Source organism: Miniopterus schreibersii (assembly GCF_964146895.1).
Source record: "Miniopterus schreibersii genome assembly, chromosome: 6".
Taxonomy (NCBI): domain Eukaryota; kingdom Metazoa; phylum Chordata; class Mammalia; order Chiroptera; family Miniopteridae; genus Miniopterus; species Miniopterus schreibersii.
In genome coordinates, this window is record NC_138107.1 from 66397263 (window position 1) to 66415934 (window position 18672).

Here is an 18672-nt window from a genome sequence, read left to right on the forward strand (position 1 = left end):
GTTAGCTGTCACAAAGTGCCAGGTACTTAAAGGAATGCCATCTCACTGGCACAAAATCCTAGTGATTCTGCCCAGATTGTGCCTAAGCTCATGCACTGAGAATAAATTCTGGGACTGATCACAAGGTACCTGTGATCAGAGTCCCCATTGGAAATGACCCCAGGATGAGCTACACAAGAGCACTCCCATCCCCTCAGCAGGACTAAAAGGCAATTTTGGATCTGGAAAAGCCACAGGAAGATCACTGAAAATTAATCCATGGTGTTCTGCATTTCTTTCCACCCCATTGACATCAGATCCGGGCAGTAGAACACGTCTCATCACGCTTCTTAGCCGTTAAGATTAATATCCTAAGTATGTGGTAAACACACAGTGCCATATGCCGGTGATGTATTGTAGAACTGCAAACTTGAAACCTATATAATTTTATTAACCAATGTCACTCCAATAAGTTCAATAGAAAATTTTTAAAAGATTAATACCCTAAAAAGTAAAAAGGTTTGCCTTTTTTTTTTTTTTAACTTTGCCAGCTGTTCTGAAACACTGAATCTAAAGTGACATTTTCCTCGGGCTCATATAAAGCAGATGTTTTCCCATTTTTTTGAATTGCTCACACTTAACAAACGTGACATGGAATTGAAGAGAAATGCCATTGTTCTTAGGGAACCTCCGGTAAAGGCTCCTTTTGGCTCTTCCAGTGAGATTCAAGCCGATGTCAGGGAAATGACATAAAGTTTAAAATGGAGGTTTAGCCTTAGAGAAGGTGCGGAAAAAACTCTGGAAAGGCAGGGTCAGGAAAGCTAGTTTAGCCAGAGGACAATTGGGGGGGGGAGGCAGGGGGAGTATAAGAAGAAAAAGAAAAGCAAACAATGCAGTTTGTAGTACAGTTAGGAAACCACCGTTTGGAAGGTGCAAGTGTCAGTTTACAGCCTTGCAGCTCTGCCTGGCAGGAAGTGTGTGTTTGCTCTAAATCCTAATTTGGGCGTGTTCCTGGAGAAATGTTGAACCCTCTCCTAAGGGAAACAGAAACCTAGTCATGCAGGAAACTAGATACTGCAGAAACAGTTGTAGCTCAGCGTGGTTACAAGTAACCCTGGTGTGGAGGCGGATAGAGAAAAACCTGTTCCTCGTTAGGAAGCAAGCAGGCGCTTCGCGCCCCGTCACCATGAGAGTCCGAAGATTGCCCTTGGACATTCAGATTTTGTATTGTGCCAGACCTAACCAAGAACCCTTTGTGAAGGTATGTGGGAGTCCCTGAGAGCTGATTTGGTGCCTCTGAGTCCTCAGAGATCTACCACTCAGTGTGTTTGGAAATGCTTTCTTAATTAGAAAGGATTGTGCTGGCATTTCAGCCTGAGCAGGTATTTTATTCATTTGGAAGATGGGTATGGTGTGGTTTGGCCCCCTCTTTGGAGTCAAAATATCCACATTTGATTTTTTTCTTTCCATAGCCTCATTTTGAACCTGTATTAACTGTAGAGTTCACAAAAAATAACTGCTTCATTTAATACATTGAAAATGCTGGATTTGTGATTCTTTGATAGTGTTTTCTTTAAGAATTTCCCCTTGAGAAGGTGATAAAGTGTATTAGCTAAATTTCCTTAACTGTAAATCTGGCTCAGGTGACAGCAGGTACTTTATATTTGTGACTGAGCATTTTGGAAATCGAGTGGTGTATTATCTGACAACTTTTACTGTAGATAACTCACTTAAATGTTTTCCTCTCTCATGCAGAAGTCATTAATACTGGTACCCAGGACTTTTAGCAAATTAGTCACTTTATCTGTATCTTCAGTTTCAAAATAATTCAGTGATTTATCCAGACTTTAGGAAGGGGGGCAGGAATAGATTTTAAGGTGAAATTTACTTTGGTAGTTCACAAGCATAGTTACAATGAAATAAGTAATGTTGTGTACAACATCATGTTTCTCAGTTTCGAAGGAAAAACTGCTTTGGTAGTTTCTGAGCTATACATAAAGAATCATAACCTAATTGTAATTTAAACTACATGTGTGTTTCTTTGGATTGTTACTCTGGTAGCTGTTGTCATTCGTCATTTCTATCAGGGTTGGTTGCTACGTGCACAGTCTTAAGAGAGAGCATTAAGAGTCTTAATTAAAAACCCCCACTGTTTTCCCAATATCCCTATTTATAGAAGACTTTCAAATAGAATGGTCTCTGATCAGTCCCTTAATTCAAACTTAGATGCAGGCTCAAGGAGACTAATTAAGGGCATTTCAAGGGTATAAGTGGCTGTAGAGTTATGCATAGTTCTTGCTCGAGGACTGAGCAGTTAGTTGAGAGCAGTAGTAAAGGACTTTAATTTGTACATATTAAGTGCCTCAGCTGTACCGTGTTAAATTCTGCATTTGTTCTGAAACTGAAAAGTTAGCCATTCCCCAAAGTCCCTGTTCAATTTATGTCCTGCTGCTAAAACTCTGCCTGTTGCAGGATACCGCGTACCTGAGGTTGGTTTTAGCAGGTAAAGGTAAAGCAGATACACCGGGGGCTTGGGGGCTTATTCATCTTCTGTATTTCAGATCATCACTGTCGAGGAGGCAAAGCGCAGGAAAAGCACGTGCAGCTACTATGAAGATGACGAGGAGACTGGCCTGCCGGTTCTGCAGCCCCACAGTGCACTCCTGGAGAACATGCACATTGAGCAGGTGTCCTCCCTGGGGACTCAGGATGGGGGTCTCTAGCCTTCAGAAGCACTTCCCCACCCTGACCACATTTGCTCATCTCGCTCCAGGTGAAAGATAGCCAGGTTTTAGAGGAAGGTCAGCAGCTAACCACGGCCAGCATCCCTTTCCCTGCTTCCAAAAGGCTGTGGAAGCATCCCTGCTGCCTTCTTGGGAGTGTGAGGACTTGGCTAGACACCACATCCATTTCTCAAACCTGAGCAAAATGCCATTTCTTGTTTTTAAAACAATCTTTAGAATTGATTTGAAAGAGAGAAAGGGAGGGAGAGAGGGAGAGAGAAACAACAATTTGTCGTTCCACTCATTTGTGCATTCATTGGTTGATTCTTGTATGTGCCCTGACCGGGTATCAAACCCGCAACCTTAGTGTCAGGACAACGCTGTAAACAACTGAGCTACTGGGCAGGGCCTCAAAACAGTTTTTAAAGTGTCCTGTTATAGTGCTAACATACTTAAGATCCAATTTTATCCTAGTGATTACTGCAGAGTTCCAGCGTTTTTAATTTATCAGATTCAATAAAAATCATACAGCAAATATACTTTATTTGCTTTATGAAAACTGCCTACCAGTAGGAAGAATATTCCTTGTTCTGTAGTTTTCCTTGTGTGCTTTATGTTTTCTGAAAATATGTTACTTCCTGTTTATGAAATAGTATATAATGTGATTGCGTTTGACCTTTAGTCAGTAATCTCTTCCACCTCCCCATCAGTTGCCTTAGACCTGAATTTCAGAGACCTTAATGAATCATTAAGTTTAACTCCCTCAATTTACAGATAAGTCTACAAAGGCCCAGGAAAGCCAAGTGATTAGACCAAACAGTTACAGAAATGGGGTTTATTCTGATACTAGAGCAGATGTTCTGCATGCTGAAGACTTCAGCACTTCATAGCCTCATTTGTTAGTGTTTTTGAAGAGATATGCACTATTGGTATTTGTGTCAAGTCAAGTTCAAGCTAAATATAAATGTAGTGAAAGATTCGGGTGCAATGCGGACAGACTACATCTGACAGCATAAAACACTGTGTTTTCTTGTTGACACTTCTGTGGGAAGCTGCAGTTGTCAGTAGCAGTGCTGAGCCTTTGAAGGTTTAGAAAGAACAATTGGAGAAACATAAATTGTTTGGTGAAAGCTAGGTTGAAGTGTAAAAAGGGAGAGCGTGTGTCTAATTCATACTCCTTTATCAAGCTAGGTGCTATCTCCCAATGGATAATGGCACAGTGACCCCACAGTCAGGTCCCCAAGGGTAAAAGCGTGCTCAGGGAGGGGGAGGCGTCCTGCCAAGGTAAACACCACCAAGGAATGATTTTCCCTTCTCTTCCTTGGTTTATAGTGGCAAACATTCGCCAGAGTAAAGGGACAGTATGTAAATCAGTGTAATTTTAAGTTTGATCCACAGGCTCATACTTTGTTCTGCAAGTTCATGAGTGATTTATGTGTGAACTGTGTATTTACATGTTCATCTTTGGATTCGCAGCTGGCCAGACGCCTTCCAGCCAGGGTACAAGGGTATCCGTGGAGACTCGCATATAGCACATTGGAGCACGGGACCAGCTTGAAAACTCTCTATCGGAAATCAGCGTCGCTAGACAGTCCTGTCCTGTTGGTTATCAAAGATATGGATAATCAGGTGAGGTTTGCTCCTCTCTTAGAAAACATTTTTATAGTAAAGATTTTCAAACCTACACAACAGTAGAGAGACGAATACAGTGAACTCCCATCACCCAGATCCCACAAGTTAGCGGGATTTTGCCACATAAGCTTCATCTGCCTTTTCTTTGTTGGTTTTCCTTTGCTGAAATAAATCCCGATTACTATGTCATACTTCAGAATGCATCTCTAAAAAAGAAAATGGAGCATATCTCCAAATACAGTCACACTCTAAGGAATGTTTTTGTATGTACTTACCATACTGTAGAAAGCTATAATAATATTCTACAACCTACAGCTGGAGAAGTTGGAGAAAAGTCAAGTACCAAATTGGGGGTAACTACAGAAAGAAATTCCAGAGCTGCACCAGAACTTTATCCAGGTAGCTGAGGTAGTGCCGGCAAACCTTGCCTGCATGGTTGCTGAGATGGAGAGCCCACAGGCCATGGTGTGTTGTGCTGGAAGGGCGCAATTACTATGCAGCAGCAGGGAGAATTCTCTGTACCGTGGCTCATTGCACTTTACCTCTGTTGCATCAGTCTTGGAGGTACCGGTGAAATCTAGCTATTTCCCCCATCTACCCAAAACTAGTACTCCTCACCTTAATCAGCTTGGCATGCAAGTAGAATCTTTCCTGGAATATTTTATATACTACCCAGTCAGGTTCCTGCTTCACAAAAGGAAGGCATCTTTCAAGTCTGTTCTTTATTTCTGTTTTGTCTGCATTATATCAAGAAGAAATCCCTTTACATTTTAAGTTGTAGATGCCATTTTCTCTTTCTGGTATTCAAGCAAGTTTTACTCAGCAGCCATTCATTCACTTATTCATTCATTCATTCAGAAAATATATAATGGGTGCCTGTTACATATGGAACACTATTAAAGCATTGAAGAGCTTGCTGTGAAGCTATATAATTGGGATCATTTTAGGGAAGATAGATCTTTGCTGTCATTATTTGCCTTGGGGAAAATTAGCAGAGAAATGGGTACTGGGGCATTCTTTCTCAACCGTGTTCTTTCCTGTGACTTCATTGTAGCTTAAGTGTTCTAGGGAGTAGTTTAGCTGTTCTCATTGCTACTACTGTTATTTCCTAATTGATGACATTTAATCATGATCCAACTAAATGGTGGGTAGAGGCAAAATAAAAGTTAAAATAATAACAACAGAGGTTTCAAGTAGAACTACCTAGGGATTTAGTGGAATATTTGAAAAGTTGGGTGCGATGTTTTAGATGTGATGTGGTTAGATGGTTTTAGACCACATACACAAATCCTCACCGTAGACAACTTGTTGGGGAATGTGTTGGCCGCGTAGGGCAGGTATTGATGAAGCACAGTTTCACCCAGCTTCCTGTTAGCAGATATGTAAAGAAGGCCTATACCCGAAGGTTACACTATTTGTCAGGGATGGGTCTTACCAAATCTGGTACCCTCAGGTTGCTGGTATTATTTGTAGACACCTAAACACTAACTTTCTTGCCCCATCCCATCTACCCCTGAGGCAAATGTGGCATTGCTGTGTTTGAGAACATGGTAGAGCAACACTTATAAATTTACCTGAAAATGAATTATATAAAATTTTAATATAAAAATATTACATATGCCGAATGGCAGCAATAAGGAGCTCTGCAGATTCAATTCCCAGTGAAACAAACATACTGGTGGAAATTATAAAAATAATAATTTAAAGTCCCTGGAAATTGTCCTAAGGGCATCCAAGTGAAGAATCATTTATTCAAGAAAATATAATAAATCTCTTGTAGTAATGTGAGATTCTGTGGCACTTGAAGTACAGCCTGCTCCCTCCACTCACCCCCAGTTCAGACTGATAGACAAGAAGATGGGGCTCCCTCCCGCCAACTCCCAGGGTTATGATACAGGGGGCAGGTCCCCAGCACTTCTCATCCGCTGCCCGAGATCACTGTTTCAGAAGCTGAATTCCATGTTAGTGTGGCCTAGAGGCAAAGGCTTTCTTCCCCCACCCCACCCCTACGCAGAGCAGATGCTGTACCTTAGGCATGCCCTTGTCACAGCCTGTAGGCAGGTGAGGTGAGCCAAGACCAGCTTCTACCTGCCCAGCATCCTGCTAATAAAACAAGATTATTCATCTGAAAGAAGCAGGCCGCTGTCCAGCCCCCAGCTCCGGAGCAGAGTCTCTAGCTCCAAGCTCCCGGGGAAGAGACAGATCATAAGATACCGAGCTCTGAAGCTCTCCTCAGAGGAACTGCCTTTATTTAGAAGGGTAGGGGGAAGTTCAAGCCAAAAGAGCACTCTAGAAATAGTGCAGATTTTGGTGATAATTATGAGGAGGCTGGTAGCTCCATAAAGGCAACAAGCGAAATGGCAGACCATCTAGTTTCCCAGAGAGAAGCAGAAGGCAGCTAAGGGTGGCCTTCCAGGAGTCAGGATAGACTGACCAAAGAAACTACCCCTGCAAAGGGGCCCAAATTTAATCGAACCAGACTGTGGAGTAATTTATACCACAAGGCGGTGTGGAAAACAAAGAGCAATTATCATGCAATTAAGAGTCTGATTTATACTTACTTTTAGTGAGATACAGAAATGTTAATCCTTTATTGCTCTATTATATCATTCCACTCTTTGTGATAATTTTTTTATATAGGTTACATTGATTTATATTACAAACCCACAATAAATTGTTATGATGACTACTTGATATAATTTTTTATCTATCAGAGAAGCTAAAGGGAGAGAAAATATGCATTTATTGGTTTTGTTATATTAACCTTCCTTTTACCACTTTTGGTTGTCTTCATTTATTCTCACGGATTCGTTTGTCCTGTCATTGCCAAATGTGTTAAATTTTTATGTTGTAGACCCAACAATACTATTCTATGCATATTACACAATTGCTTTCAAAAAGTTAATAGAAAAAAATAAAATGGACATTTTTTTACATAATTAACAATTCCCTAGTATCTTCCAATCCCCAGTCCTCAAACAGATTTCCATGATTACTAAGAAAAATTTAGGAAAGAAAGAATATAATTATGTAGACTTGTGGCGGGTGAAAGAGTAAGCATGCCTTTTCCTGTTCATTGATCAGAAGGGGGTCCACTTTCTTCCATGTATGGTCATTACCCTTCTTGTTATGTTTCAGCACAAGCTTTTAAAAATAGATACCTTGCTCGATTGTATTTTAGTTCTTTTACTGGAAATCACCAGAAGAAGGGAAATGGATTTTTGACGTTTTTGTTACAGTTTTATTTCTGTTTATTCTTACCAGCAATGTGGGAAGCTTTGGGAGCAGGAAGTATGAAGAATAATGGTCAGAAAGTGTTTCTAGACTTCTACTCTAACTTTTAGTATTTCAAGGAGCCAGGAACTGAATCTGATTGGTAAAGAAGAGATTCCACAATGGTTATAATTCAATTAAAATAATTTTGAAAAGTTGCGGCATTTTTCAGATAACCTCCCTTTAAAGCAGTGTTTCTCAATAGGGATTTGGAGTAAAAGGTCTATCAGAATTATCTAGGGACATTTTCAAAATATATATGCTTACTCTCGCCAGCCCTCACTCCTACAGTACTGATCAGGATCTGAGCAGAAGCAGAGGAAGCTGAGGCAGCAGACGTGCATCTTGTAAAAATGCTGCTCCTTCCAACCCCCAACAAGAAAAAATAGAAAATCATTGATTCCAATACATCTAAGTTACCTTTAAAGCCCATAGTATATGGAATTGTTTTGTGTTTTTTTCTTAAAAGCCAATTCGAACAAGACAGATCAGTCATGTTAAGGATAGAGTTTTAATAAGCATATTGAGAACTCATTTTCACAATCAAAAGAGAAAAATTTGTTTTCTCTGGGAAAATGTCTGGCTATAGTTGCACTTATAAAACAACAAAAGAAGATTGGGCTTCATTCTCTCCACCACTCATTTCTGTGTGCAAGATGCTTCTTGTTGTTTAATGTTCCCATTATGTTGTCTGTAGTCACTAAAGGACATTTCTCCCTTGTGGACTTTGGAAGTCTTTTAAAATGGAAACAATTGCTGGCCTTTGACAAATAAGTTCTCTGAGCCACTTGGATTCCAGTTAGAGCTGGGGATATTTGCTGTATCTCTGTGGGTGGTCTCTTAGTTAAGAGCTCCAGTTTAGTAGTGATATTTGCAGAAAGAGGTATAATGAGACCTCAGGATTGTGTTACAATATTTCAGAAAGTCTTTCTTTGGGAGGTTCAGGTTTGAAAGTAGATGATGTTTCTGTTTTCTTTTAACAGATTTTTGGAGCATATGCCACTCACCCTTTCAAGTTCAGTGACCACTATTATGGTACAGGCGAAACTTTTCTCTACACGTTTAGTCCCAATTTCAAGGTACTTAGATGGGTTAAATATCTGATTTCCCAGGGTCGCAGCGGCAGGGCTGTGGGTGGGGTTGGAGCCGCAGCTGTCCTGTAACCCCATCTGGACTCGCTCAGGCCTGGGTCAGCACCAGGCTGCGTACACAAACCGCTTAGGGTACCTGCATGGGCCTTGGGGGTTGCTCTTCTGCGTGGTCTGGGGCCCAGGGGGGAATTGCAAGTCAGAGCGAGCGTGGGCCTGAGAGATCTTTCTCACTTCATAACCCCTTTGGAGATCTCATCCTGCTGTGGGAAAGGCCTGGCAGTCGGGCGCTTGGGTAGTTGCCAATGGGTAGTTGCAGAGGTACTATTCTAATGTTCCCTTTTTGCCGATTCTCCAGATTAAAATGTCTGTTCTCTGTCTTGTGTTTCTACCCTCAGGTCTTTAAGTGGAGTGGAGAAAACTCATACTTTATCAATGGAGACATAAGTTCTTTAGAACTTGGTGGTGGAGGGTAAGGTTTTTGTTGTTATTAATTTACCACCTGACCTGAGTGGGTCCGTTTTGACCCAGGTAACCAAAACCTTGGTGTCAGGTGAGTTTAGCTAGTCGGTGTGTTTACATTAATTAGGACAGTGGCCTAACCTATGACACTAAGGATCAGAGATGAAATGATTTATTTATGTGTCTAAATGAGAGACTGCTACTGCTGTCTTTCAGGAAAGCCAGGTCATTTAAATGAAATACAGGAAATATACCCTTTGTTTTACAAGCAGTTTAGGATTTTTGTCTGTAGCATAAGGGAAAGAAGAATGCGCAGAGAAGGAGAGAAAGTGTGCCACATAAGATAGAAATGTTTTCTTCTTTTCTTAACCTTTTTCAGGGGACGGTTTGGTTTATGGCTAGATGCTGATCTATACCATGGCCGAAGCAATTCCTGCAGCACTTTCAATAATGATATTCTTTCCAAAAAGGAAGACTTCATAGTTCAGGACCTCGAGGTATGGACATTCGAGTGAAATTCAGGCTGCCTTAAAATACAACATTAAAAAGAAAGGGTTTGATCAGCCCTCCTAACGCTGGCTGGCAGACGAAGCCCCAGCCTGGACTGCCTCACCCCCGTCATGCTTGCTTTCTGCCGTCATCTCAGAGCATGATCACGTCGCAGGGAGATCCCAAAAGGTGCATGTGGAGGGCAGGCACTGACAAAAGAGATCTGAAGTCCAGATTGTTGAAAGACTTTGTACTCCCACTCTCTCCAAATCCATACAGTGAGGAATCAGAGTATTTATAGATGTATGAGTTGAATGCAATTTTTATTTTTGTTAACTGTGAAAAAAAGATACTGTTGAAATATATACATGCCTTGTGTATTTATCAACATAATTTTCATTACCAAAATGTACAGCAGACTCCTGTTGGCCATGGGAAAGTTTAGTCTCATTTAGAAAAATTGAAAGTGCACAGCACTTAAAGGGATTATGTATATGATTTTTTTAAAAACTGTTTTATTTATTATTTCTAGTATATTGTCTGAAATGTGTTGCCAGTCTTTTTTCTTTTAATGTGTCAAATCTTGAAATAAAGAAATGTGCTATGTTTTATATTGAGCTTTTTTTGCCCTGATTATTTAGGGTGGTAGATCTTAAACAGCATGCATATATATATATACATACACATATATATATATGTGTATGTGTATGTGTATGTGTGTATATATATATATGCACTTAATTGTGAACTTTAAAAAACTCATCACCAATGTTCATTGATTTGACTGTTGTAGGCCAGCTTTCCATTTAGTCATTAAAAAGGTACATTTTTAGTTACTTACTCTGAGCATAGTTGTGTAAAGAATAATAAGCCATTTCTCACAGTTATAACTTGATATTTACAGAAGCAGATACCTTTATGAACCTAGACTAGAACAAACCCTGCTTTTGAATAAAAAATACTTTGCTTCTTATAAAATCACTTGTGCTAGTAACAGAAACTTTATTTTCATAGTGTTTTTGCATAATTTCCCCGAAGTTTTTACACTAACAAGCAGGCCTCTTTTTATGAAAATGAAAAATATCAAATTAGCCCAATTGTCTTGGTTTCTAGACTCTTTTGAGAAAAAACAATGCAAAGAAATGCATTCATACCAAAACTGGAATAAAAAATAAAACCTGTTTAACATGAACCCATTTTTACATCATAAAACACTGTTTTGTTAAATATAATAAAAAAGCCTTGTTAAAAATTTAACTAATGTTATTGATTGCCAGACTTTTATGAAAGCCAAAGATTGCTAATGTAAAAAATTTTCAAATAATAGCCAAAGCTGAGAAGTGGTCTGTCATAAATTACACCCCCAGTGATTTTGGAAAGAAAAAATTAATAACAAAAGTAGTATTTACATAACTGCATTTAGAAAAATAAAACAATTCTTAGAATGTAAGCCTTAAGTTGGCAGAATATTTCCTTTAGATTATTCTCTTATTTTAGACTATTTATAAAAGAGAACAAACAAATTGCCAAGTGGCCTTTTGTCAGATCAACAGTTATTTAACTCCACTTACATTCCATGTAAGTTTAAATGAATGCTGTAAAATCTTAAGTCTGTAGCCCTGGTGTGCTTTCCCCTGAGTTCCTCTATGGAGAATTCTTGATGAAAAACATGTTGGCAGTTTAACCTGAATCTGCTCATTAAATAATGTGTTGGTGTGAGATACCAGGAATGTCTTATGGTGATCACGTTTACCATTTATTCCATTTGCAACCATATGCTATTAGCAAAGCAGTCATTTTGCATATACTTCACTCTTACCTAGTTTAGTCCATAATATTATACCTACTTGTGAGAGCAGATCCACATGCTGTGTTCTCTATTTAAACCAGTATTGTCCAATCAGAAATGTGTGGCCCTTCATTTATGGATATTGAATATATGTAATTCAGTGCTAGCCCAATATTTTCAATAAAGGAATTTATGCATTCAGTGTGATTTTCTTTCCCAAGGATTCATTCAACAGATATTTATTGGATACTGGAGTTTTTACTTGTGTGAGAGGATGATGAAATAGCCAAGACTAAGTAAGGTCCAGTACCCATTTTAAAATTTTTATTATTATTTTTAATGCCACCCTGGAAATCCCCTCTTCAATCCCTGTAGCCATCCTCTTCTCTCATCAGTTCATGAAGACTGCTTCTGTTATAGTTACTAGGGACAACTCTTGTCTCAAAACCTACCAGTTTCCCTGTTCTTAATCCTTCTAGTTGTTCTTTGAATAGTGATCTCCTTTTAACATTTCTCTTTTGACCTACTTTCTAATTTCAATGGACACTTTATCCTCTGGCCAGTTTTCCGTGGCATCCTGTCCCCTACCCCAAAAGATGAAGACCTCGAGCAGTCTTCATTGCTTCTCACTTCCTCAGTTCATGAGTCTACTTCAAGAACATCTTACCAGACTCTTGAAAATGATTCAGATACATTCCCGCGCTACAAGCCACTGGGGACACTCTGAACTAGTTAGAGAAGTAGTATTGCCCTTCATTTGATTTCCTTTGCCTTAATTCCTTTTAAAGTTTTAGAGGCATGGGAAACAGGACTGATAAACATCTACTTTCCCTTTGAGGAAGGCATTGAGAATCTCTTAAACCAGAAAGGGAAGCTAAGAGTCGTGTTCTTCTTAGGATGCCTGATTTTAACCAATATAATCAGATAAAGAAAGGTAAGAAGGTCGGAAATCAAAGGAAGTTGCAGAAACACAATGTCAGCCATACTTGCCCCTTGTGCAAGAATCAGACGTACCTTTAACCACTTCCTTCTAATCAGGTCACACGCTCCTCGTTCAGGGAAAGCCCTAACCTCGGAGCATTCATCCTCTACTCCCACCTCCTTGCCCATGACCATTATCCATAGTGATCCCCTGAAAGAAGGTGTCTTCACTAAGAAAATTAGGCTTTATAATTCACACCAAAATCTAAATTCTTACTGTCTTCCCTTCTATTTAAAATCTGTAGTGGTTGAAAATAAAAACTAGATAGGACCTCTCTAGTGTGGTCAATCAAGCTATCAAAACAGTGTTTCTTGATAGAATATCTTTGTTGACCTATTGTTTATCTTCTAGATCAGTGCTGCTCAAGAGAACATTCTACAATAATGGAAATATTCCAGAATTTGCACTGTTCTTTATGATAGCAACTAGCTACCATACTAGTCTTGAGCACTTGAAATGGGACCTGGGTGATTAAGGGGCTGAATTTTTTACTTATTTCACTTGAATTAATTTAAATTTAGCCACATGTGGCCAGTGGCTGCTGTACTGAACAGCACAGCTCTAGATCAAGGTCAAGATATGGCTCAGCCAAATCACATTGCATAAGCAATGAACTCAGACTGTTACACCCTCACCAAAAGAGAACCTTTAGTTCTGACTACTTCGATTTATCTCTGCCATTATGGAATGATTTTCACACAGCTTCGCACCACCTAATGTAACATTGTGTGTTTCACTGTTTAGGTAGTCAGTTAATAACACTACCAGATGGCTGAGTTCCTTGAGAATCTTTCCAAACTGAAAACGTGGATCTCTATAGGATTACTGATAGGTATGAAAACCTCTTCCAGTGCCCAGGCCTCCTTGTCTCAAAGATGTGTTTTGTTCTTACACTGTAAAGCCTACTGCCCACGCAGCCCTGTAGGATGCCGTATCCCTCACCAGGCATAACCCATCCACAATGCATGAGGAACCACAGGAAGGATAAACAATTTGTTCCTAACATAGAACTGTGCATCCAGTCTCAGAACCACCAAGGAATAATGGAACCACCAAGAAAACCTCAGATCAACAGTTCTGTTCAATGACCAATTGTCCTCACTAAGCTTGCCAGCTGGGAGCTAGATACACATCCGAGAACCTGCTTACATGTGGAGAAAGTTTCTAAGAGAAGAGACCATTAGATAATCTTAGTGTCCTATTTACCCATCAACAAGGGTTCCATCAATCACTCCACTTCTAGGGTTACAAAAAGTAATCCTGATCTAGCTTAACATAACCTTGAGAAAAATGCTAAACAAGAAACACATTTAAAGTCAATGGATTTAGATGATAAGGCATGTCTTCTCATGTTTCTACAGCTAAAAAATCATCCTTACCTTGACATACTTCAAAAACATCGGAACTCAGCCAATTGGTTCAGCTTTCAATCCCCACAGCAGTCCTTGGCTTAACCTGTTTCCACTGGCTGATTAATCAGCCACATTTTACCCAACAGCTGACTAAGATCAGTCCTTTAATCTTTGAAGACTCCAATTAACAATAAGAAGATTTCTACAAAGATATGCTATGTTGAGGTATTATGTCAACCTTAAAAGTTGTTAAAAGGGCCCACTATTACTCCACATCCAGTAAGCCCTGGTCTTGTTTCCTTGCAGTGTCTTGTTTTTCTATTACAGTCTCCAAAGGGTCAGAAGAGTAGATAGGTTTGACCTGGGGTATCCTAGGGAGAGTTGGGATGTGGCATGTATCCCTTTCAGCAGGTCATATAATCAGATCACCCAGGTAGAACTCAAAGTTTCTAAATACTTTAAAAGGCAACAAAACATAAGTGATTAAAACATGAATTTCCTGGATCCAGACATCCTGGGTTTGAATCTCAGCTCTAGAGTTTTGTAGCTGTGACCTTGGTTAAGTAATTGAACCTCTATGTGCCTCATTTCCCTTATCTACAATGTGTGGATAATAATAATAGCAACCACCCCATGATTTTATGGTGATTAAAGCACTTAAAATCATACCTGGCATAAAGTAAGCACTACTAAGTATTAGATAAAATAATGGAAGATTTCCTTCTTCAGATGGAGGAATCAACTAATGATGTGAAAGTTCTGAAGGAAAGTTCATCTTCTAAGACAGCAACTTAGTTTCTAAAAACTATTTTCAAACATATTGCAATGGCTCCCATTTGCTATATATATATATAGTTGTTAATCCTCACTGTAGGATATTTTTCCATTGATTTTTTTTAGAGAAAGTGGAATGGAGGGAGGGAGGGAGGGAGAGGGAAATGTCAATGTGAGAGAGACACATGGATTGGTTGCCTCCCGCATGCTCCCATTTCCCTCCCTACATTCCCAGAGGTAACAATCACAAGAAGTTCTTTGTGTTTCCTTTTAGAATATTTCTATGCATATATCTTCTTCATATCTTCTTCATATAAACATACTATATATACTATTCTTTAGTATTTTTAACAATATACTGTGAAAAATATTTTGTATCAGTATACGTAGACTTATCCCATTCTTTATTGCATTGGTCATCATTGTTGAAACAGTTCTTCATTAATGGACTTTTTTCTTTACTATTACAAACAATTCTTGGTGAATGTCCTTGTATAGGGGACTTTGTGCTTTTATGAGTGTATATTTCTGAAATAACTTTAGCAGTGAGTCAAAGAATGTATGTACTTTTCATTTTAAAAGATGCTATTAATTATTACTCCATAAAAGTTATACTAGCTTATACCAACTATGGATGAGTATGCCAATTAGTTACCTCACAGCCCCACCAATACTGGTTATAGTAATCTCTTTTTAATTTTTGCCAAAATGGTATCATATTTTCATTTTCTAATTATGATGATGCTGAACATCTTTCCACATGTTGGCTATATTTATATCATTTTTCCTGAATATTCTAAGTTCTTTGTCCATTTTTCTACTGAGTTATTCATAATTTTACTGATTTGTAAGCTTTGTTTACATATTTACAAAATTTGTCGTGTATCATATCTTTGTGTTGTGTGATTTGCTTGGTATATATACCACTATTTACCCATCCTCCTGTCAGTGGATAGGGTTGCTTGCAGTTCTGTGCTTTTCATTCTGTTTCGTCTTGCTCTGACCATTCTCTTGAGGCCCACATGGAAGTATCTCACAGGGATAGAACTGCTAGCTCATGGGGTGTGTGAATATTTGGCTCTATAAGATAACCGACAGTGTTTCACAAAGTGATTGTATCCATTTACATATCCATCAGAACACCTGGTCCGACATCTGATAGTGAGATTTCTTAGTTTTTGCCAGTTTCAAGATTGTGCAATGTTATTTTATTGTGGTTTTAAACTACATTTCCCTGACTACTAATGAAGATGAGCATCTTTGAATATGTTTCTTAGCCCTTCATGTTTTCTTGTTTGGGAGATGTCTATTCATGTCTTCTGCCTGTTCCTTCTAGTCTGTCTGCTGGAAAGAGGTCACATGAAATCCTTGCCATTCCTGCTTTAAGAATAATAGATAGTCAGTCTGTTAATCCTCTCTACTTCTGATGAGGAGGACAGATAGTTAACATGATGGTAATCACAGGGTCTGGGGCCCTACAAAAGTATTTTCTAAAGGGTCTTCCTTAAGTTGGTAATATCTAGAGAGGGGTGAAAATGGAAGATGTTTGTTGGTTTGTGTTTTGCTTTATAGATTTGGGCATGTGTTGATGCCTATGAATTTGGTTACATGATTTTTTTTTTAACGGAAGCAGCATCAAACAGTTCAGTTGTAATAACAGTAAATATTTATTGAGCACTTATGTGCTAGGTACTATTCTCAGCACTTGACATATATTATGTCAGTTAATCTTCATAATAAGTTATGGTCATGAGATAGGTTATAACCATTATTATTTCCCAATTGAGGAAATGGAGGCCCTGAAAAATTAATGACTTGTTCAAGGTGGAATCACTACTAAATGGTAGAAATGGGCTTCAAATTGAGGGAGTCCAACTCCCCTGCCCATGGGAGGGTGACAAAGAACTGAAGAGAGAAAGATCCAGAACAGATAGTACTAAGAAGTTAGGAGAGTTTGAAAATTGCTGGGATGAGTGCTTGCAGAGGTGTGAAGAGAAATTGGAGTTCAGGTTTTCAGAGAATCTGGGTAAACGTAAAGTTAGGATTTTGCCACAGGAATGAATTGTGTTAAAGAGGGATGGAGGCAAAGGTCACTGGAATCCAGATGTTTGAGAATCTGTGACTTAGGGACACTGAGGCTGTTACCTGAGAGAACAGCTGGAGCTTGGTAGCATCTGTGGGCCAGGTGCTAAAGCTTCCTGTGAACCCGAGACAGTGACCTAGAAACCAGAGGATGATGGTGATTATGCTTCATGCTGTAGCTTGAAGCTCAAAAGGGGGCAGAGGGTGGGGAGTCCCATGCTGGCAGAAATGGAACCACCTGGAACGGAAGTTAGACGCTCGGAGAAGGCCAACACTACTTCCAAATCTCTTAGAAGGCTGGAAGGTAGGGAGAGAAGCCCTTTTTGTTTGTCAAGGATCAAGGGAAGTGACGCCCTTGGTGGAATGCCAGGTTTCAGTTAAAAGGAGGTGAAGATATGGTTCTGTGAAGAGGTGGAGGTTGTAGATTAGAGTCCTTACAGTGAAATTGTGCCTTTACAGTGAAAACAGTTTCAAAGAAGCAGTGGTGGAAAAAAGTTGGGGGGAAAGTAGCATGGGAGAGTTTGGGTATGAGTAAAGAGAAATTTTTTTCTTTGAGGGTAAAGAACCAGAATGAATGGTGTAGATGTGATTTATTGGCCTTGAGATTATGAGGAAATACAGGTGTGAATTTGACAAGAAAATTTATATTAATTTCAAGATGATGGAGGTGTACTCATTTACACAGTAGCTGTTTCCTGTTGATTTGGGGGAAACAGGGAGTGCTTCTGGCGCTCCTACAAGATGGATCTCAATCATTCTCCAACTAAACAATGCTTAGTAGGGCGATTCCTCTCCCTCTGTCCCATTTTCAACATTTCTAAAATAGGGTTAATAATATCTACTTCCTGAGATGCAATGAGAATAAAATTTATGTATATGAAAGTGCCTTCAAAAATTGTAAAAGCCAGACAAAGTTGGGACTGTTATGGTGTTAGTCATATCACACTATGGTTTGCTGAATTATTTATCAGAAATGCAAAGTCCAAGTGTAACCTTGTTCTTGATAAAAAGTAGGAATTGCTTTCAATGATTTGTTTGAAAACATGGCCTTTAGGAAAGCATTATGAAAAAAAGCAGAAGTGTCTGCCTTATATTCTGTAGACAAGTAAAATAATTTATCAGGGAAATAACAGGAATAAGAAAGTCGTTATATGGGAAGGGATTTTTTTTTCTTTTGTCATTCTTTCCATTACAAATGATTTACAGTTTCCATTTAAGAACAACAGATCAAGACTTTCCTTAAAGTCCTTTAGCAAAGTTCAAACAGCCACAAGTTGGGACTCTGGGCCACTTGCCAATATTTGTTCAAAGAGAGCTCTAAGTAAGGCCGTTTGCTAATCAGACACTGGAAATTTCTCTCCTTTCCTACACACAAGCACTCTTTTCTCCCCTTTCTTTGCCTGGGCAGTTCACTCGTTCTAACAGTGGAAGCCAACGTACATGCAGGCAGCAGCCAAAACTTTAGCCTGAAGTATTTCTTTTTATACTGTTTTTCTTAAGGAGGGAGAAATGCGGTCATACTTGTTTTTCTTTCACCTTCACAAAAGTCTAATACTCTTGAGACACTGGTGAAATAGCAAAAACTTATTTCTATTTACTAAATATAAGCCAGGGAAGGCCTTTGTAATTAGGTTCAGAAAACTTCTGTTTAGGATGTGGAAGGGGGGTGTCCAATGTTGAGATGATATTTTATGAGATTAAGACAAACCCACCAACATGCTTACTGTAGCCTCACTGTCAAATGGAAACACTACACTGTATCAGACATATGGTCCCTCTGCAGCGGCTCTATAGTTCCTCTCTGCCAGGAACACCAAGAAATCTGCCTGAGAAGGCCCTGCAAACTTCTGACAGCAGGGTTGAACACTAAAAATTTATGGAATAGGATTATTTATGACACAGAGAATGATTAAAAGAAATTAAGTCCATCTGGAATCTTGAATTTAAAAAAATTTGTTAGGATGTTTTCCTTATGACAAATGTAATATCTTTTCATTGTTGTAGATATATGCTATACAGATAAACAAGAGAAAACATCTGTCCTTAA

At 39.1% G+C, this 18672-nt stretch overlaps 1 protein-coding gene across 4 annotated transcripts in view; it reads left to right on the forward strand.

The window, feature by feature from the left end:
* Window positions 1-10257, forward strand: part of NCOA7 (nuclear receptor coactivator 7) — a 125460-nt gene extending 115203 nt beyond the window's left edge. For 3 of the 4 annotated variants that reach the window (XM_081141079.1, XM_081141078.1, XM_081141080.1), the window contains exons 12-16: window positions 2541-2666; window positions 4179-4331; window positions 8591-8686; window positions 9094-9167; window positions 9537-10257. In XM_081141079.1, the coding sequence (XP_080997205.1) occupies window positions 2541-2666; window positions 4179-4331; window positions 8591-8686; window positions 9094-9167; window positions 9537-9672 (585 nt within the window). In that variant the 3' untranslated portion in view covers window positions 9673-10257. Of the gene's footprint in view, window positions 1-1037; window positions 1241-2540; window positions 2667-4178; window positions 4332-8590; window positions 8687-9093; window positions 9168-9536 lie in introns of those variants that run through there. The other variant, XM_081141081.1, reaches the window with a different exon arrangement.
* Window positions 10258-18672: the final 8415 nt, after the last annotated feature.